This window comes from Zonotrichia albicollis, chromosome 16 (assembly GCF_047830755.1).
Source record: "Zonotrichia albicollis isolate bZonAlb1 chromosome 16, bZonAlb1.hap1, whole genome shotgun sequence".
In the NCBI taxonomy this organism is placed as follows: Eukaryota; Metazoa; Chordata; class Aves; order Passeriformes; family Passerellidae; genus Zonotrichia; species Zonotrichia albicollis.
In genome coordinates, this window is record NC_133834.1 from 20,453 (window position 1) to 42,707 (window position 22,255).

Below are 22,255 nucleotides of genomic sequence, written 5' to 3' on the forward strand. Positions count from 1 at the left end.
TTTACGGCACCTTTTACGACAGTTGCGCTTTACGGCAGTTTTACGACAGTCGCGCTTTACGGCACCTTTTACGACAGTCGCGCTTTACGGCCGATTTTACGACAGTCGCGCTTTACGGCACCTTTTACGACAGTCGCGCTTTACGGCCGATTTTACGACAGTCGCGCTTTACGGCCGATTTTACGACAGTCGCGTTTTACGGCACCTTTTACGACAGTCGCGCTTTACGGCCGATTTTACGACAGTCGCGCTTTACGGCACCTTATACGACAGTCGCGCTTTACGGCAGTTTTACGACAGTCGCGCTTTACGGCCGATTTTACGACAGTCGCGCTTTACGGCCGATTTTACGACAGTCGCGCTTTACGGCACCTTTTACGACAGTCGCGCTTTACGGCCGATTTTACGACAGTCGCGCTTTACGGCCGATTTTACGACAGTCGCGCTTTACGGCACCTTTTACGACAGTCGCGCTTTACGGCCGATTTTACGACAGTCGCGCTTTACGGCCGATTTTACGACAGTCGCGCTTTACGGCACCTTTTACGACAGTCGCGCTTTACGGCCGATTTTACGACAGTCGCGCTTTACGGCACCTTTTACGACAGTCGCGCTTTACGGCACCTTTTACGACAGTCGCGCTTTACGGCACCTTTTACGACAGTCGCGCTTTACGGCAGTTTTACGACAGTCGCGCTTTACGGCAGTTTTACGACAGTCGCGCTTTACGGCCGATTTTACGACAGTCGCGCTTTACGGCACCTTTTACGACAGTCGCGCTTTACGGCAGTTTTACGACAGTCGCGCTTTACGGCCGATTTTACGACAGTCGCGCTTTACGGCCGATTTTACGACAGTCGCGCTTTACGGCAGTTTTACGACAGTCGCGCTTTACGGCCGATTTTACGACAGTCGCGCTTTACGGCACCTTTTACGACAGTCGCGCTTTACGGCCGATTTTACGACAGTCGCGCTTTACGGCCGATTTTACGACAGTCGCGCTTTACGGCACCTTTTACGACAGTTGCGCTTTACGGCAGTTTTACGACAGTCGCGCTTTACGGCACCTTTTACGACAGTCGCGCTTTACGGCCGATTTTACGACAGTCGCGCTTTACGGCCGATTTTACGACAGTCGCGCTTTACGGCACCTTTTACGACAGTCGCGCTTTACGGCACCTTTTACGACAGTCGCGCTTTACGGCCGATTTTACGACAGTCGCGCTTTACGGCAGTTTTACGACAGTCGCGCTTTACGGCACCTTTTACGACAGTCGCGCTTTACGGCCGATTTTACGACAGTCGCGCTTTACGGCACCTTTTACGACAGTCGCGCTTTACGGCCGATTTTACGACAGTCGCGCTTTACGGCACCTTTTACGACAGTCGCGCTTTACGGCCGATTTTACGACAGTCGCGCTTTACGGCACCTTTTACGACAGTCGCGCTTTACGGCCGATTTTACGACAGTCGCGCTTTACGGCCGATTTTACGACAGTCGCGCTTTACGGCACCTTTTACGACAGTTGCGCTTTACGGCAGTTTTACGACAGTCGCGCTTTACGGCACCTTTTACGACAGTCGCGCTTTACGGCCGATTTTACGACAGTCGCGCTTTACGGCACCTTTTACGACAGTCGCGCTTTACGGCCGATTTTACGACAGTCGCGCTTTACGGCCGATTTTACGACAGTCGCGCTTTACGGCACCTTTTACGACAGTCGCGCTTTACGGCCGATTTTACGACAGTCGCGCTTTACGGCACCTTATACGACAGTCGCGCTTTACGGCAGTTTTACGACAGTCGCGCTTTACGGCCGATTTTACGACAGTCGCGCTTTACGGCCGATTTTACGACAGTCGCGCTTTACGGCACCTTTTACGACAGTCGCGCTTTACGGCCGATTTTACGACAGTCGCGCTTTACGGCCGATTTTACGACAGTCGCGCTTTACGGCACCTTTTACGACAGTCGCGCTTTACGGCCGATTTTACGACAGTCGCGCTTTACGGCCGATTTTACGACAGTCGCGCTTTACGGCACCTTTTACGACAGTCGCGCTTTACGGCCGATTTTACGACAGTCGCGCTTTACGGCACCTTTTACGACAGTCGCGCTTTACGGCCGATTTTACGACAGTCGCGCTTTACGGCACCTTTTACGACAGTCGCGCTTTACGGCAGTTTTACGACAGTCGCGCTTTACGGCAGTTTTACGACAGTCGCGCTTTACGGCCGATTTTACGACAGTCGCGCTTTACGGCACCTTTTACGACAGTCGCGCTTTACGGCAGTTTTACGACAGTCGCGCTTTACGGCCGATTTTACGACAGTCGCGCTTTACGGCAGTTTTACGACAGTCGCGCTTTACGGCCGATTTTACGACAGTCGCGCTTTACGGCACCTTTTACGACAGTCGCGCTTTACGGCCGATTTTACGACAGTCGCGCTTTACGGCCGATTTTACGACAGTCGCGCTTTACGGCACCTTTTACGACAGTTGCGCTTTACGGCAGTTTTACGACAGTCGCGCTTTACGGCACCTTTTACGACAGTCGCGCTTTACGGCCGATTTTACGACAGTCGCGCTTTACGGCCGATTTTACGACAGTCGCGCTTTACGGCACCTTTTACGACAGTCGCGCTTTACGGCACCTTTTACGACAGTCGCGCTTTACGGCCGATTTTACGACAGTCGCGCTTTACGGCAGTTTTACGACAGTCGCGCTTTACGGCACCTTTTACGACAGTCGCGCTTTACGGCCGATTTTACGACAGTCGCGCTTTACGGCACCTTTTACGACAGTCGCGCTTTACGGCACCTTTTACGACAGTCGCGCTTTACGGCCGATTTTACGACAGTCGCGCTTTACGGCACCTTTTACGACAGTCGCGCTTTACGGCCGATTTTACGACAGTCGCGCTTTACGGCCGATTTTACGACAGTCGCGTTTTACGGCACCTTTTACGACAGTCGCGCTTTACGGCCGATTTTACGACAGTCGCGCTTTACGGCACCTTATACGACAGTCGCGCTTTACGGCAGTTTTACGACAGTCGCGCTTTACGGCCGATTTTACGACAGTCGCGCTTTACGGCCGATTTTACGACAGTCGCGCTTTACGGCACCTTTTACGACAGTCGCGCTTTACGGCCGATTTTACGACAGTCGCGCTTTACGGCCGATTTTACGACAGTCGCGCTTTACGGCACCTTTTACGACAGTCGCGCTTTACGGCCGATTTTACGACAGTCGCGCTTTACGGCCGATTTTACGACAGTCGCGCTTTACGGCACCTTTTACGACAGTCGCGCTTTACGGCAGTTTTACGACAGTCGCGCTTTACGGCCGATTTTACGACAGTCGCGCTTTACGGCCGATTTTACGACAGTCGCGCTTTACGGCAGTTTTACGACAGTCGCGCTTTACGGCCGATTTTACGACAGTCGCGCTTTACGGCACCTTTTACGACAGTCGCGCTTTACGGCCGATTTTACGACAGTCGCGCTTTACGGCCGATTTTACGACAGTCGCGCTTTACGGCACCTTTTACGACAGTTGCGCTTTACGGCAGTTTTACGACAGTCGCGCTTTACGGCACCTTTTACGACAGTCGCGCTTTACGGCCGATTTTACGACAGTCGCGCTTTACGGCCGATTTTACGACAGTCGCGCTTTACGGCACCTTTTACGACAGTCGCGCTTTACGGCACCTTTTACGACAGTCGCGCTTTACGGCCGATTTTACGACAGTCGCGCTTTACGGCAGTTTTACGACAGTCGCGCTTTACGGCACCTTTTACGACAGTCGCGCTTTACGGCCGATTTTACGACAGTCGCGCTTTACGGCACCTTTTACGACAGTCGCGCTTTACGGCCGAATTTACGACAGTCGCGCTTTACGGCCGATTTTACGACAGTCGCGCTTTACGGCACCTTTTACGACAGTCGCGCTTTACGGCCGATTTTACGACAGTCGCGCTTTACGGCACCTTTTACGACAGTCGCGCTTTACGGCACCTTTTACGACAGTCGCGCTTTACGGCCGATTTTACGACAGTCGCGCTTTACGGCAGTTTTACGACAGTCGCGCTTTACGGCACCTTTTACGACAGTCGCGCTTTACGGCCGATTTTACGACAGTCGCGCTTTACGGCACCTTTTACGACAGTCGCGCTTTACGGCACCTTTTACGACAGTCGCGCTTTACGGCACCTTTTACGACAGTCGCGCTTTACGGCCGATTTTACGACAGTCGCGCTTTACGGCACCTTTTACGACAGTCGCGCTTTACGGCAGTTTTACGACAGTCGCGCTTTACGGCAGTTTTACGACAGTCGCGCTTTACGGCACCTTTTACGACAGTCGCGCTTTACGGCCGATTTTACGACAGTCGCGCTTTACGGCACCTTTTACGACAGTCGCGCTTTACGGCCGATTTTACGACAGTCGCGCTTTACGGCCGATTTTACGACAGTCGCGTTTTACGGCACCTTTTACGACAGTCGCGCTTTACGGCACCTTTTACGACAGTCGCGCTTTACGGCCGATTTTACGACAGTCGCGCTTTACGGCACCTTTTACGACAGTCGCGCTTTACGGCACCTTTTACGACAGTCGCGCTTTACGGCCGATTTTACGACAGTCGCGCTTTACGGCACCTTTTACGACAGTCGCGCTTTACGGCAGTTTTACGACAGTCGCGCTTTACGGCAGTTTTACGACAGTCGCGCTTTACGGCCGATTTTACGACAGTCGCGCTTTACGGCACCTTTTACGACAGTCGCGCTTTACGGCCGATTTTACGACAGTCGCGCTTTACGGCCGATTTTACGACAGTCGCGCTTTACGGCACCTTTTACGACAGTCGCGCTTTACGGCAGTTTTACGACAGTCGCGCTTTACGGCACCTTTTACGACAGTCGCGCTTTACGGCCGATTTTACGACAGTCGCGCTTTACGGCCGATTTTACGACAGTCGCGTTTTACGGCACCTTTTACGACAGTCGCGCTTTACGGCACCTTTTACGACAGTCGCGCTTTACGGCACCTTTTACGACAGTCGCGCTTTACGGCCGATTTTACGACAGTCGCGCTTTACGGCCGATTTTACGACAGTCGCGCTTTACGGCCGATTTTACGACAGTCGCGCTTTACGGCACCTTTTACGACAGTCGCGCTTTACGGCCGATTTTACGACAGTCGCGCTTTACGGCACCTTTTACGACAGTCGCGCTTTACGGCCGATTTTACGACAGTCGCGCTTTACGGCCGATTTTACGACAGTCGCGCTTTACGGCAGTTTTACGACAGTCGCGCTTTACGGCCGATTTTACGACAGTCGCGCTTTACGGCACCTTTTACGACAGTCGCGCTTTACGGCCGATTTTACGACAGTCGCGCTTTACGGCCGATTTTATGACAGTCGCGCTTTACGGCCGATTTTACGACAGTCGCGCTTTACGGCACCTTTTACGACAGTCGCGCTTTACGGCCGATTTTACGACAGTCGCGCTTTACGGCACCTTTTACGACAGTCGCGCTTTACGGCCGATTTTACGACAGTCGCGCTTTACGGCCGATTTTACGACAGTCGCGCTTTACGGCAGTTTTACGACAGTCGCGCTTTACGGCCGATTTTACGACAGTCGCGCTTTACGGCACCTTTTACGACAGTCGCGCTTTACGGCCGATTTTACGACAGTCGCGCTTTACGGCACCTTTTACGACAGTCGCGCTTTACGGCCGATTTTACGACAGTCGCGCTTTACGGCAGTTTTACGACAGTCGCGCTTTACGGCCGATTTTACGACAGTCGCGCTTTACGGCACCTTTTACGACAGTCGCGCTTTACGGCCGATTTTACGACAGTCGCGCTTTACGGCACCTTTTACGACAGTCGCGCTTTACGGCACCTTTTACGACAGTTGCGCTTTACGGCAGTTTTACGACAGTCGCGCTTTACGGCACCTTTTACGACAGTCGCGCTTTACGGCCGATTTTACGACAGTCGCGCTTTACGGCACCTTTTACGACAGTCGCGCTTTACGGCCGATTTTACGACAGTCGCGCTTTACGGCCGATTTTACGACAGTCGCGTTTTACGGCACCTTTTACGACAGTCGCGCTTTACGGCCGATTTTACGACAGTCGCGCTTTACGGCACCTTTTACGACAGTCGCGCTTTACGGCAGTTTTACGACAGTCGCGCTTTACGGCCGATTTTACGACAGTCGCGCTTTACGGCCGATTTTACGACAGTCGCGCTTTACGGCACCTTTTACGACAGTCGCGCTTTACGGCCGATTTTACGACAGTCGCGCTTTACGGCCGATTTTACGACAGTCGCGCTTTACGGCACCTTTTACGACAGTCGCGCTTTACGGCCGATTTTACGACAGTCGCGCTTTACGGCACCTTTTACGACAGTCGCGCTTTACGGCCGATTTTACGACAGTCGCGCTTTACGGCACCTTTTACGACAGTCGCGCTTTACGGCCGATTTTACGACAGTCGCGCTTTACGGCACCTTTTACGACAGTCGCGCTTTACGGCAGTTTTACGACAGTCGCGCTTTACGGCAGTTTTACGACAGTCGCGCTTTACGGCCGATTTTACGACAGTCGCGCTTTACGGCACCTTTTACGACAGTCGCGCTTTACGGCAGTTTTACGACAGTCGCGCTTTACGGCCGATTTTACGACAGTCGCGCTTTACGGCACCTTTTACGACAGTCGCGCTTTACGGCCGATTTTACGACAGTCGCGCTTTACGGCACCTTTTACGACAGTCGCGCTTTACGGCAGTTTTACGACAGTCGCGCTTTACGGCACCTTTTACGACAGTCGCGCTTTACGGCCGATTTTACGACAGTCGCGCTTTACGGCCGATTTTACGACAGTCGCGCTTTACGGCACCTTTTACGACAGTCGCGCTTTACGGCCGATTTTACGACAGTCGCGCTTTACGGCACCTTTTACGACAGTCGCGCTTTACGGCCGATTTTACGACAGTCGCGCTTTACGGCACCTTTTACGACAGTCGCGCTTTACGGCCGATTTTACGACAGTCGCGCTTTACGGCACCTTTTACGACAGTCGCGCTTTACGGCCGATTTTACGACAGTCGCGCTTTACGGCCGATTTTACGACAGTCGCGCTTTACGGCCGATTTTACGACAGTCGCGCTTTACGGCACCTTTTACGACAGTCGCGCTTTACGGCAGTTTTACGACAGTCGCGCTTTACGGCACCTTTTACGACAGTCGCGCTTTACGGCCGATTTTACGACAGTCGCGCTTTACGGCAGTTTTACGACAGTCGCGCTTTACGGCCGATTTTACGACAGTCGCGCTTTACGGCCGATTTTACGACAGTCGCGCTTTACGGCACCTTTTACGACAGTCGCGCTTTACGGCCGATTTTACGACAGTCGCGCTTTACGGCCGATTTTACGACAGTCGCGCTTTACGGCACCTTTTACGACAGTCGCGCTTTACGGCCGATTTTACGACAGTCGCGCTTTACGGCACCTTTTACGACAGTCGCGCTTTACGGCCGATTTTACGACAGTCGCGCTTTACGGCACCTTTTACGACAGTCGCGCTTTACGGCCGATTTTACGACAGTCGCGCTTTACGGCACCTTTTACGACAGTCGCGCTTTACGGCAGTTTTACGACAGTCGCGCTTTACGGCAGTTTTACGACAGTCGCGCTTTACGGCCGATTTTACGACAGTCGCGCTTTACGGCACCTTTTACGACAGTCGCGCTTTACGGCAGTTTTACGACAGTCGCGCTTTACGGCCGATTTTACGACAGTCGCGCTTTACGGCACCTTTTACGACAGTCGCGCTTTACGGCCGATTTTACGACAGTCGCGCTTTACGGCACCTTTTACGACAGTCGCGCTTTACGGCAGTTTTACGACAGTCGCGCTTTACGGCACCTTTTACGACAGTCGCGCTTTACGGCCGATTTTACGACAGTCGCGCTTTACGGCCGATTTTACGACAGTCGCGCTTTACGGCACCTTTTACGACAGTCGCGCTTTACGGCCGATTTTACGACAGTCGCGCTTTACGGCACCTTTTACGACAGTCGCGCTTTACGGCCGATTTTACGACAGTCGCGCTTTACGGCACCTTTTACGACAGTCGCGCTTTACGGCCGATTTTACGACAGTCGCGCTTTACGGCACCTTTTACGACAGTCGCGCTTTACGGCCGATTTTACGACAGTCGCGCTTTACGGCCGATTTTACGACAGTCGCGCTTTACGGCCGATTTTACGACAGTCGCGCTTTACGGCACCTTTTACGACAGTCGCGCTTTACGGCAGTTTTACGACAGTCGCGCTTTACGGCACCTTTTACGACAGTCGCGCTTTACGGCCGATTTTACGACAGTCGCGCTTTACGGCCGATTTTACGACAGTCGCGCTTTACGGCACCTTTTACGACAGTCGCGCTTTACGGCCGATTTTACGACAGTCGCGCTTTACGGCACCTTTTACGACAGTCGCGCTTTACGGCCGATTTTACGACAGTCGCGCTTTACGGCCGATTTTACGACAGTCGCGCTTTACGGCCGATTTTACGACAGTCGCGCTTTACGGCACCTTTTACGACAGTCGCGCTTTACGGCCGATTTTACGACAGTCGCGCTTTACGGCACCTTTTACGACAGTCGCGCTTTACGGCCGATTTTACGACAGTCGCGCTTTACGGCACCTTTTACGACAGTTGCGCTTTACGGCACCTTTTACGACAGTCGCGCTTTACGGCACCTTTTACGACAGTCGCGCTTTACGGCCGATTTTACGACAGTCGCGCTTTACGGCAGTTTTACGACAGTCGCGCTTTACGGCCGATTTTACGACAGTCGCGCTTTACGGCACCTTTTACGACAGTCGCGCTTTACGGCAGTTTTACGACAGTCGCGCTTTACGGCCGATTTTACGACAGTCGCGCTTTACGGCACCTTTTACGACAGTCGCGCTTTACGGCCGATTTTACGACAGTCGCGCTTTACGGCACCTTTTACGACAGTCGCGCTTTACGGCCGATTTTACGACAGTCGCGCTTTACGGCACCTTTTACGACAGTCGCGCTTTACGGCCGATTTTACGACAGTCGCGCTTTACGGCCGATTTTACGACAGTCGCGCTTTACGGCCGATTTTACGACAGTCGCGCTTTACGGCACCTTTTACGACAGTCGCGCTTTACGGCAGTTTTACGACAGTCGCGCTTTACGGCACCTTTTACGACAGTCGCGCTTTACGGCCGATTTTACGACAGTCGCGCTTTACGGCCGATTTTACGACAGTCGCGCTTTACGGCACCTTTTACGACAGTCGCGCTTTACGGCCGATTTTACGACAGTCGCGCTTTACGGCACCTTTTACGACAGTCGCGCTTTACGGCCGATTTTACGACAGTCGCGCTTTACGGCCGATTTTACGACAGTCGCGCTTTACGGCCGATTTTACGACAGTCGCGCTTTACGGCACCTTTTACGACAGTCGCGCTTTACGGCCGATTTTACAACACTCGCGCTTTACGGCACCTTTTACGACAGTCGCGCTTTACGGCCGATTTTACGACAGTCGCGCTTTACGGCACCTTTTACGACAGTTGCGCTTTACGGCACCTTTTACGACAGTCGCGCTTTACGGCACCTTTTACGACAGTCGCGCTTTACGGCCGATTTTACGACAGTCGCGCTTTACGGCACCTTTTACGACAGTCGCGCTTTACGGCAGTTTTACGACAGTCGCGCTTTACGGCCGATTTTACGACAGTCGCGCTTTACGGCACCTTTTACGACAGTCGCGCTTTACGGCAGTTTTACGACAGTCGCGCTTTACGGCAGTTTTACGACAGTCGCGCTTTACGGCCGATTTTACGACAGTCGCGCTTTACGGCCGATTTTACGACAGTCGCGCTTTACGGCAGTTTTACGACAGTCGCGCTTTACGGCAGTTTTACGACAGTCGCGCTTTACGGCACCTTTTACGACAGTCGCGCTTTACGGCCGATTTTACGACAGTCGCGCTTTACGGCACCTTTTACGACAGTCGCGCTTTACGGCACCTTTTACGACAGTCGCGCTTTACGGCCGATTTTACGACAGTCGCGCTTTACGGCACCTTTTACGACAGTCGCGCTTTACGGCCGATTTTACGACAGTCGCGCTTTACGGCCGATTTTACGACAGTCGCGCTTTACGGCACCTTTTACGACAGTCGCGCTTTACGGCCGATTTTACGACAGTCGCGCTTTACGGCCGATTTTACGACAGTCGCGCTTTACGGCACCTTTTACGACAGTCGCGCTTTACGGCCGATTTTACGACAGTCACGCTTTACGGCCGATTTTACAACACTCGCGCTTTACGGCACCTTTTACGACAGTCGCGCTTTACGGCCGATTTTACGACAGTCGCGCTTTACGGCACCTTTTACGACAGTTGCGCTTTACGGCAGTTTTACGACAGTCGCGCTTTACGGCCGATTTTACGACAGTCGCGCTTTACGGCACCTTTACGACAGTCGCGCTTTACGGCACCTTTTACGACAGTCGCGCTTTACGGCAGTTTTACGACAGTCGCGCTTTACGGCCGATTTTACGACAGTCGCGCTTTACGGCCGATTTTACGACAGTCGCGCTTTACGGCACCTTTTACGACAGTCGCGCTTTACGGCAGTTTTACGACAGTCGCGCTTTACGGCAGTTTTACGACAGTCGCGCTTTACGGCACCTTTTACGACAGTCGCGCTTTACGGCCGATTTTACGACAGTCGCGCTTTACGGCACCTTTTACGACAGTCGCGCTTTACGGCCGATTTTACGACAGTCGCGCTTTACGGCACCTTTTACGACAGTCGCGCTTTACGGCCGATTTTACGACAGTCGCGCTTTACGGCCGATTTTACGACAGTCGCGCTTTACGGCACCTTTTACGACAGTCGCGCTTTACGGCCGATTTTACGACAGTCGCGCTTTACGGCACCTTTTACGACAGTCGCGCTTTACGGCAGTTTTACGACAGTCGCGCTTTACGGCCGATTTTACGACAGTCGCGCTTTACGGCACCTTTTACGACAGTCGCGCTTTACGGCCGATTTTACGACAGTCGCGCTTTACGGCACCTTTTACGACAGTCGCGCTTTACGGCCGATTTTACGACAGTCGCGCTTTACGGCAGTTTTACGACAGTCGCGCTTTACGGCACCTTTTACGACAGTCGCGCTTTACGGCACCTTTTACGACAGTCGCGCTTTACGGCAGTTTTACGACAGTCGCGCTTTACGGCCGATTTTACGACAGTCGCGCTTTACGGCACCTTTTACGACAGTCGCGCTTTACGGCCGATTTTACGACAGTCGCGCTTTACGGCCGATTTTACGACAGTCGCGCTTTACGGCACCTTTTACGACAGTCGCGCTTTACGGCCGATTTTACGACAGTCGCGCTTTACGGCCGATTTTACGACAGTCGCGCTTTACGGCACCTTTTACGACAGTCGCGCTTTACGGCCGATTTTACGACAGTCGCGCTTTACGGCACCTTTTACGACAGTCGCGCTTTACGGCCGATTTTACGACAGTCGCGCTTTACGGCCGATTTTACGACAGTCGCGCTTTACGGCACCTTTTACGACAGTCGCGCTTTACGGCCGATTTTACGACAGTCGCGCTTTACGGCCGATTTTACAACACTCGCGCTTTACGGCACCTTTTACGACAGTCGCGCTTTACGGCCGATTTTACGACAGTCGCGCTTTACGGCACCTTTTACGACAGTTGCGCTTTACGGCAGTTTTACGACAGTCGCGCTTTACGGCCGATTTTACGACAGTCGCGCTTTACGGCACCTTTTACGACAGTCGCGCTTTACAGCAGTATTTGTGACATGTTTTCAAGCCCAATTTTGATTTTTGTCTGGTTTTTTCTCTCCAGTCTTGGGGCGGTTGTTTCCCAGATTATTCTTGCCCATCTTGCGGCTTCTTTTCTGAGTTTTTTACTGGACATTTCTTGCCCATCTTGGGGTTTTTTTACTTTATTTTTTATTTCGTGTTTTACTTTTTCTTGGTTTTTTCTGCTCCATCTTGGGGCTTATTTCTGTGATTTTTCTGGGTTTTTGTTGACCTATTCCCCAGTCACTTTGCCAAACCCATGCATAAGTTCTCCTGGATGCCCAGAGCACCGTTCACAGGTCTAGTGCCTTTGCCATTTGCATTCAAAGTGCCAGCCCCACAGTCCACTTCCCAGCCCCACAGTGATTTCAGCTGCTCCCCAAGAGGTGCCATCACAGTCGCAGGCAATATTCTACCATCAACGGGATTTTCAGGCGCAAGCTTGCAGCCCCCTGTTCCCACTCCACACATCCCGTTCTACTATTAGTCGCAATACCCAGCCCCTTGCATCCATGTCACAGGCCTACAGTGATGTCGGCGCAAGAACATTATAGTCCCTTTACCGGCCCTAAGGTTTCTGTGATGGGTTAAGGCGCAATTCCCATCCCGCAATGATGACAAGTCCAGGCCCAGTGATTTCAACTCTTTCACCTCTTGACCCACAAGCTTTATTTTACCGTCTCTGTGCCAGCCCTATAGTTCTCATGTTGTGTGCAGCCCCGATCCCAGACCCACAATGATGACAAGTCCAGGCCCAGTGATTTCAGCTCTTGACCCACAAGCTTTATTTTACTGCCAGCTCTCTTCTTCCAGCTCCAGCTCTGTTTCTTCAGCTTCAAATGGCAGCATCTGGCTCTTGGCCCCAACTCGGCAACAATTCAGCTCCCGCACGAGCCTCTGGAAGCCCACCCCACCATCCATATCCTAGCCCTGCAGTGATTGTAGCTCCCACCCAGCAGTCCCCAGTCACTTTGCCAAACCCATGCATAAGTTCTCCTGGATGCCCAGAGCACCGTTCACAGGTCTAGTGCCTTTGCCATTTTCATTCAAAGTGCCAGCCCCACAGTCCACTTCCCAGCCCCACAGTGATTTCAGCTGCTCCCCAAGAGGTGCCATCACAGTCGCAGGCAATATTCTACCATCAACGGGATTTTCAGGCGCAAGCTTGCAGCCCCCTGTTCCCACTCCACACATCCCGTTCTACTATTAGTCGCAATACCCAGCCCTTGCATCCATGTCACAGGCCTACAGTGATGTCGGCGCAAGAACATTATAGTCCCTTTACCGGCCCTAAGGTTTCTGTGATGGGTTAAGGCGCAATTCCCGTCCCGCAATGATGACAAGTCCAGGCCCAGTGATTTCAACTCTTTCACCTCTTGACCCACAAGCTTTATTTTACCGTCTCTGTGCCAGCCCTATAGTTCTCATGTTGTGTGCAGCCCCGATCCCAGACCCACAATGATGACAAGTCCAGGCCCAGTGATTTCAGCTCTTGACCCACAAGCTTTATTTTACTGCCAGCTCTCTTCTTCCAGCTCCAGCTCTGTTTCTTCAGCTTCAAATGGCAGCATCTGGCTCTTGGCCCCAACTCGGCAACAATTCAGCTCCCGCACGAGCCTCTGGAAGCCCACCCCACCATCCATATCCTAGCCCTGCAGTGATTGTAGCTCCCACCCAGCAGTCCCCAGTCACTTTGCCAACCCCTGCATTAGTTCTCCTGGATGCCCAGAGCACCGTTCACAGGTCTAGTGCCTTTGCCATTTGCATTCAAAGTGCCAGTCCCACAGTCCACTTCCCAGCCCCACAGTGATTTCAGCTGCTCCCCAAGAGGTGCCATCACAGTCGCAGGCAATATTCTACCATCAACGGGATTTTCAGGCGCAAGCTTGCAGCCCCCTGTTCCCACTCCACACATCCCGTTCTACTATTAGTCGCAATACCCAGCCCTTGCATCCATGTCACAGGCCTACAGTGATGTCGGCGCAAGAACATTATAGTCCCTTTACCGGCCCTAAGGTTTCTGTGATGGGTTAAGGCGCAATTCCCGTCCCGCAATGATGACAAGTCCAGGCCCAGTGATTTCAACTCTTTCACCTCTTGACCCACAAGCTTTATTTTACCGTCTCTGTGCCAGCCCTATAGTTCTCATGTTGTGTGCTGCCCCGATCCCAGACCCACAATGATGACAAGTCCAGGCCCAGTGATTTCAGCTCTTGACCCACAAGCTTTATTTTACTGCCAGCTCTCTTCTTCCAGCTCCAGCTCTGTTTCTTCAGCTTCAAATGGCAGCATCTGGCTCTTGGCCCCAACTCGGCAACAATTCAGCTCCCGCACGAGCCTCTGGAAGCCCACCCCACCATCCATATCCTAGCCCTGCAGTGATTGTAGCTCCCACCCAGCAGTCCCCAGTCACTTTGCCAACCCCTGCATTAGTTCTCCTGGATGCCCAGAGCACCGTTCACAGGTCTAGTGCCTTTGCCATTTGCATTCAAAGTGCCAGCCCCACAGTCCACTTCCCAGCCCCACAGTGATTTCAGCTGCTCCCCAAGAGGTGCCATCAGTTGCAGGCAATATTCTACCATCGACGGGATTTTCAGGCGCAAGCTTGCAGCCCCCTGTTCCCACTCCACACATCCCGTTCTACTATTAGTCGCAATACCCAGCCCTTGCATCCATGTCACAGGCCTACAGTGATGTCGGCGCAAGAACATTATAGTCCCTTTACCGGCCCTAAGGTTTCTGTGATGGGTTAAGGCGCAATTCCCGTCCCGCAATGATGACAAGTCCAGGCCCAGTGATTTCAACTCTTTCACCTCTTGACCCACAAGCTTTATTTTACCGTCTCTGTGCCAGCCCTATAGTTCTCATGTTGTGTGCAGCCCCGATCCCAGACCCACAATGATGACAAGTCCAGGCCCAGTGATTTCAGCTCTTGACCCACAAGCTTTATTTTACTGCCAGCTCTCTTCTTCCAGCTCCAGCTCTGTTTCTTCAGCTTCAAATGGCAGCATCTGGCTCTTGGCCCCAACTCGGCAACAATTCAGCTCCCGCACGAGCCTCTGGAAGCCCACCCCACCATCCATATCCTAGCCCTGCAGTGATTGTAGCTCCCACCCAGCAGTCCCCAGTCACTTTGCCAACCCCTGCATTAGTTCTCCTGGATGCCCAGAGTACCGTTCACAGGTCTAGTGCCTTTGCCATTTTCATTCAAAGTGCCAGCCCCGCAGTCCACTTCCCAGCCCCACAGTGATTTCAGCTGCACCCCAAGAGGTGCCATCACAGTCGCAGGCAATATTCTACCATCAACGGGATTTTCAGGCGCAAGCTTGCAGCCCCCTGTTCCCACTCCACACATCCCGTTCTACTATTAGTCGCAATACCCAGCCCTTGCATCCATGTCACACGCCTAGAGTGATCTCAGCGCAAGAACATTACCGTCTCTTTACCGGCCCTAAGGCTGCTGTGATGGGTTAAGGCGCAATTCCCGTCCCGCAATGATGACAAGTCCAGGCCCAGTGATTTCAACTCTTTCAGCTCTTGACCCACAAGCTTTATTTTACTGCCTGCTCTCCTCTTCCAGCTGTGTCCCATTCTGTGCTTAGTCCTCAGATCCACAGTGAGTGTCCCTTGTTGCCGTGACTATTTCTGCAGTATTTCAGTCCCCCTCCCATCCCCAGCTCTAGTTCCATAAAAGCTTTATTTAACTGCCAGCTCTTCTCTTGCCCTTCCTGCTCAACATCTTCACAGTAGTGCCACACAATACTACTTCTGCTACTTAGGACAGGATCTTTGTTTTAGCTCTAGTTCTTGAGCTCAGATCACAGTCCTTGCAGCAATTTCAATTCCAACCATGCATTTCACCTCCCCGCTCCACAATCCTTATCCCAGCCCCACAGGGGTTTTACCCCAAACCCTACCATATTTCTGTCTCCTTCAGCTCTGCTGCCTCAGCTCCAGCTCCTCAGCTTCCTACTGGCTGCAGCTAAAAGCTGCTCATGCTTCTCACTGCACCTTGGGGCTGTTGATAAGGTCACAAATCAGTTACTGCCATCATTTCAATTTCAATATCTCTAGAAGCTGTCCCATCCACCCACCCACCCACCCCAGTGGCATCCCAACTCTGGGGACACTGGAGGCCTGAAGCTCAACATTCACCTTCCCCCTCACCCTGGCTCTCAGCCCAGCACCTGCACAAAGGCCCCCTCACCTCCCCTCAGGCAGCTCCAGGGGCTGGCAATAGCCACTGAACTCCTGCTCCCCGATCCCAAAACGCACCCTTGGGCTGGTTCTTGGGCCCTAGAACCCTCTGAGCCCCCACACCCTCAGCCCCTCGTTGGTACCACAGGGCAGGGGCTGGGAACCCCCAGGCATAACCTGCAGGCCCTGTGCTGCAGCTCCATGCCTTCCTCCCATGGCATTTATCTAGCCCCATCATTTCCACTACTCCACATTGTTTTGGGCCTGACTCATGCCAAAGTCATTATTCCACACCCTGGGGTTTTATGTCCCCACTGCTCTCACAACTGGTGTTCCAGCTCCAGTCCCACAACCCTTACCGAATAAACATGTGATATCCAGTAAAGAAAACAAATCAAACCAAAAAGATGTAATAAAATGAGCAATAATAAAATAACACAAGAAAGAAAAAAACCCACTACAAGTAAAAACAAAATAAAGTAATAAAAATGCAAAAAGCAAGCTTTATTCCTCGTATTCTGAACATATCTTTAAATCCAGAAACCGTGAAACGGCTACTTCCCAGCCCCCAGTGACAGTAGGCGGTCCTCCCCCGCCCCCGCGCCCCTTCAGGCCCCACACCAGCCGCCGGCTACCCGAGCCACGCAGGGCGCGGCAGAAAGAACTGGACACGGCCGGCCCCCAGATACTACCGCAGGCGTCGCGTCCGTGCTCACCGGCGCTCCCCGGATCAGCTGCCGCGGGGGTCCCGTCCTGGCGCAGCGCCGCACCTCAGATCGCGCATCCGCAGCTCCCGTCGCTCCCAGCTTCACCGCCGAACTGACGCCATTGCCGCCCCAACGCACGCTATTTATGCCCCACGGGCGGATCAGCCAGCCAATCACAACCCGAGGCAGCGCCTGCCGGCTCCACCAATCCCAGCCCGCCCATTTCCGACGCGCTGGGCTCTGTGACTCCCCGCGGTCCCCTCAAGCGCTGCTCCCGCCGCCGCCATTGCTGTGGCCGCGTCCGCCCGCTCCCCGCTGCCTGCCCGTTTCCCTGGACCAGAACCTGATCCCGACCAGGACCTGAACTGGAAGCTCCCGGCCGCCCTTGCCGGCCCCCACAGGGCCTGCCGAGGCAGCGGGGATACAGTTCCGCCGGCTGCCAAAGCGGCGGTGGCGGGAGCGGCGCCTCAGGCGTACGGGCGAGCGGGGCCAGTCTGAGGGGCCGGGCCGCGATTGAGCGGGCTGAGATTGGCGGGACCGCTTCCGGATTGAAAGAGCGGCTGTGATTGGACAGGGCGGACGGAGAAAGGCGGGCCGTGATTGGCAGGCTTGGGAGCCGTCAGGCTGCGGCCCCTGGGAGCGTGGGGCGGAGTTCGGGCTGCCCGAAGGGCTCGCAGGCGCCGGGGGTCCCGCTCGCGAAACCCCCGTCCTCTTCTCCGGCCCTCTCTCGTGCTCAGGTCCCCCTGGGCGAAAAGACCCCCGCAGAGCCCCTACCGGAGCGCTCCCTTGGGCACTCGGGGCAGGGGGCGGAGAGAAGTGTAGCCCGGGAGTGGTTCCGGGTCGCAAAGACGGACTCTGCGGCAGCAGCACGAACTAGGGAGCGGCGGCGACATGGTGAGGAGGGGGCTCGGCAGCGGCGAGTGGGGTGGGCGTGCAGAGCCCGCTGCGGGCTTGGGTGCCTCTTCTCCCGCAGTGCTTCCGCTTCTGCGCGGACTTGGCCTGCCCCGACTGGCCGAGATCAGCACCCTGGCCAAAGTTAAGTGCCCGCGTCCCCCTGCCCGCCCTCCGCCTGATGCGGGCCCGCTGCTCACCCTCCTTCTTCCCCACAGTGGTCGTTTGTTATAGATGATAAAACAATCTTGGCTTTCCCATTCATAGATTAGCTTTTTGCATCACAAGTATTTTGATATGGTACAATTTGCACTTACTTTTAACTGCCTTGAATAGTGTAATATGCCAGTTTATGTATGCACTGTGTATTTCATATGAATAGTAGTGTGATAAATATATCGTAGGCTTTAGCAAAATGTTAAAATAGAAACTAAAATACTTCTATGTAACTAACTCAGAGAATGGTGTAAAGCAGTTATTGTGTTTCTTGTATCTGAGGACTGGCCCTACTAAGTGGTAAGATAACAGTGACAAAACCAAAGCATAAGTATCCAGGAAGATTTATCGACTCTGTCCGCGCTGTGTTACATCTTAAACCCTAAAAACTCCTCTTTGGACCCCTTCTGCCAAGCTGGTAGGGTCTGCTCGGACCCTTGGAGCTGTCTGCCGGCAGAGAGTGTTGTTTCATGTAAAGGGGATTACCTTCAGTCGGCCACACCGTTGTTTTCCTGTTGTTCAGTAACTAAGGGATCTCAAAGCTTGCTTCCATTTCAATCTCGCTTTTAGTTTCTATAGTCTCAAAATCTTTTGCCCGGCAATCATATTTATAAGGCTTTCCTGTTTCATCTTCCCCAACATCTCCCCCATTCTGATGAACAACTAACATATTAGACACTGTTTTACTCATAATTCTTTGTACATGCTGAAGTATACAGGGTGCTGCTACTAAAACTACAATTATTACTATTAGAACAATCAAGCCTATTTTACAGAGTTCCTTTAGGCAAGGTGCAAAAGCTCTGACCATCAAACAAACTGTCTAGCCAAGATAGGCCACCTATTGTAATTTGGTTAGCTAAAGCCTTTAGGTTCTGTAGCTGTTTATGAATGGAAGCAGAATGATCAGATAAGTTCATACAACATAATCCTTCAAAATCTTCACAACCATGCCCGTGTGCTAGTAAAAGAAAATCAATGGCAGCTCTGTTTTGTAAAATGGCATGTCTGACTGCTTCTTCATCTGTCAACAAATCACTGATTGTAGTAGAGGTGGTATTTACTTCTCTGCTGAGCCAACACCCTAACTTGTTTAAATGTGTCAATGCAGCTGAGGAACCCCACTGAGGTAGAAAAATGCTTGCAACAACTGATTTTCCAGAGTTCCAAGAGTGAAAATTGCTATCACAGTTGCTTTCATATTGATGTCCCCAGGAGGATCTAATCTTTCTGCTTTTCTTTTTGACTTTGTCTCTTTGACACTAGGAGCAGTTATTTTAAGTTGTCCCAAGGCACAAGGGCCACCATCTATTTTTGAGGGTATACCTTGCCAGGCCCTGTCTCCACAGATAAGCCAGATTCCTCTAGGGAATCGAATTGGAAGTTTGTTAAAATGATCTGCACAAGGTGTGTCATACATAAGAAGCTTAGTTTGATTGCATCAAGAAGTCATACTGCTATAAGCTGTGTGATATGGGATAATGTTTAAATGAGGGCTGTCTTCTCCTAGGAAATGAAAGAAGTAACAAGTATCCATAGCTAATGAGCCTAGGATTTCTACCTCTTGAAGACCATATTTATCAGCTTTAGAATTATCAATATAACTTTGGTGTTTCTGGCTGGGAGTTGGAGATACATGCTGATCATCATATCGTCAATATTTATCAGGAGTAACATTATCAAAACCTTTCAGGAAAGGTACTCCAACTAGACAGGTTGAAAAAGGTTTGTCAGGGCTTGTGTCAGATAGACAGATGGTATCGGAGCCTGCAGACCTGGCTAAAGCAACGCAGACATTCATATTTGGTTGATTTACAGGTAAAGCTTCTCTTTGTGCTGCCTGTGCAGCTGCTTGCGCTGTTTGAGCTGTAAAAGCCCTTTCAATTTTTTCTCCTAGAGTTTTTCCGAGTTCTTTTGCCTGGATAATTGTTACTTGCTGTGGACTCTCAATGTTGTTACACACATCAATAATTTCAGGCACTGTGGGTTTTTCTTTGCCTAGGGCTTTGATAACTCTTTTACATTCGGCATTGGCATTATTTTCAGTAATGTCCCGTATCATTATTGGGCGAGCTGTATCATCGCCACATTGTCTTTCTGCTGCTTGGATTACCTGGTCCACAAATGTGCTAAATGGTTCAGACAAGTCTTGGCTAATCAGATTATAGGCTTTTTCAAAACTTCCTGCAGGCTAAATTTGGAAAAAGGCTCTGCGAGCCATCTCTTGAATGTCATCTAACGCTGTTTTGGGTAAATTCACTTGATTATCATTCTGATCATCAGGAGGGTCACCAGTCATCTTAGACATGACAAGGGTATGAAGGTCTGCATCAGTACTTTGTCTATAAGTGGCTAGTACCCTTGTAAGCAGTCTTTTCCATTTGAGTTCCCATATCATATATTGTGAGTCTGTGAGAATTTTACTAGCAAGATTTTTACAGTCATTTGGTGTGAGTGTATGTCCTTCCAGGGTACTTTTTAGCAGTTGCTTAAATTATGGGGAGCAGATACCACTGTCCCTTATTGCTTTTCACAATTCTTTTATCTCATGAGGTGGGATAGCCATCCCGGCCCCGGCCCGCTCCTCACCGCCAGTGACCCAGCGCCCGGATCATCCCCCACTTTACGTGAGCTGAAGTGCGAGGGCTCGGTGGGTTGGGCTGCGGCTCAACACAGCTGCCGCCGTGAGGGCAAGGGCGACAGGACTCTGGGCCGGGGGGGGCCCCCAAATGGCACCACAGGAGGCAGCACAGTGACCGCAGATGGCGTGCTCGGCGTTCACCAATGCCGACGTGAACGCTTTCACAGGTTGTGTTGGAGGAGTCCATTTTATTCTGTATTACATACACAGAATTGCCAGGTATTACTATAACTATGCTTTTGTCACAACTCAGTGATTTCATTGCACCTTTCTGCCATATTCTGACCAACTTCCATTTAACCTGACAGCCAAAGACGACATCGACCTTTGAACACGAATTGGTGTAGTGGTATGGTCTGCGCTGCTGTGGCAGAAAACGTTTCTTTTTCCGCTAAAGTGTGTCCAGAAATCTTTTTAGCATATAGATGAAATAGCATGTTCTTAATACTGTATTTAGTACCTTTCTTAAAACACCTTGCAGCACTGGTCTTGAGCTGGTTTATATTCACTCCAACTTCTACCACACTTGATCAATAAAAATAGCAAAAGCTGGGACTAGGCGCAGAGAATCTTTAAGTTCGTGTCAAATACTGGTCATACCAAAGAAGTGTTACAAATGTTGTCAGAAACAAGCTAACTGTTCTCATAATGGTGTGCCCTCACTCTACTACAATGTGTTTGCTTTAGGGCACAAATTGAAACAAAGTCAAGAATACTCACAAGAAGGCAAATCATCTTTGTGGCATAATATGTGTTCAGTTTAATTTACATTAGGTACCATCCAAGTTTCTTCACAGAGTGTAATTCCACATTCCTGTATCGCCATGGAGGTGCTCATCATCCTTTGACCCATTAAGAACTGATGCCACTGCAGTTGCCAGTTGGTGCCTTACATACTCAACACTGGAATTTCCAGCTGTAAAATTTAGTTTTAATATGACATCAGTTATTCTGGCTTTTAAACACCAAAACATTTTTGTCACAGAACTCACTAAATAATTTTGAAGTCATTTACAGTGAACTGAATTCGACTTTTGATTATAGCGTGCTAATCTGCAATAATTAAAAGAACAACTGCAATACTACCAAACAGGTAGAAATACTGTGCAAATTACACTGCTAATAGTTTAAACGTGCAGATAACATGTTCTACAAAATTTTTGTATAAGTTTTTTCCCAGAAAAGTTTCTCAAAGCAAAAAGAAAAAAATATTTTGTCAATAATTTTAAGCTAATTTAAGTAGCTCAAAGGTTCTTTGTTTTGTTGAAGTGCCAATTCTGAACATATAACTGTAAAAGAAAAAGATATATGTATTTATGTATATACATGTATTCCTGGACATTAAATTCTCCTTTGACAAATAGTTCATGTAATAAAGGGCGTGATGGTCCGGCAGGAATAAGTAAAAACAAACAAACAAACAGAAAACCAAACAAACCTCTCCAAAAAAAAAATCAAAAAACAACTTATCTGGAATTAATCCAGATAAGCCATGCCCCTTCACAGCCAGCACCAGTCTCTTCTACTAAAAACTGCATGTGGTATGGTACTTACCTAACAAAAATCAAAGAGAGGGGAAAAAAGAAACAGGCAACTTCAAAAAGGGAAAAAAACAATCCAAAAAGATACAGAGAAAACTTCAAGTGTTATAAAAGAAATCAAGCCTTGTGGTTAAAATACAGA

General features: G+C 51.1%; 1 protein-coding gene across 6 annotated transcripts in view; it reads right to left on the reverse strand.

Moving 5' to 3' along the window:
* Positions 1-22,255, reverse strand: part of GNPTG (N-acetylglucosamine-1-phosphate transferase subunit gamma) — a 42,179-nt gene that overhangs the window by 11,565 nt on the left and 8,359 nt on the right. For all 6 annotated transcript variants that reach the window (XM_074553286.1, XM_074553285.1, XM_074553284.1 and 3 more), the window contains exon 11: positions 16,834-21,488. In XM_074553286.1, coding sequence (XP_074409387.1) covers positions 21,364-21,488 — 125 coding nt within the window. In that variant the 3' untranslated portion in view covers positions 16,834-21,363. The remainder of the gene's footprint in view (positions 1-16,833; positions 21,489-22,255) is intronic.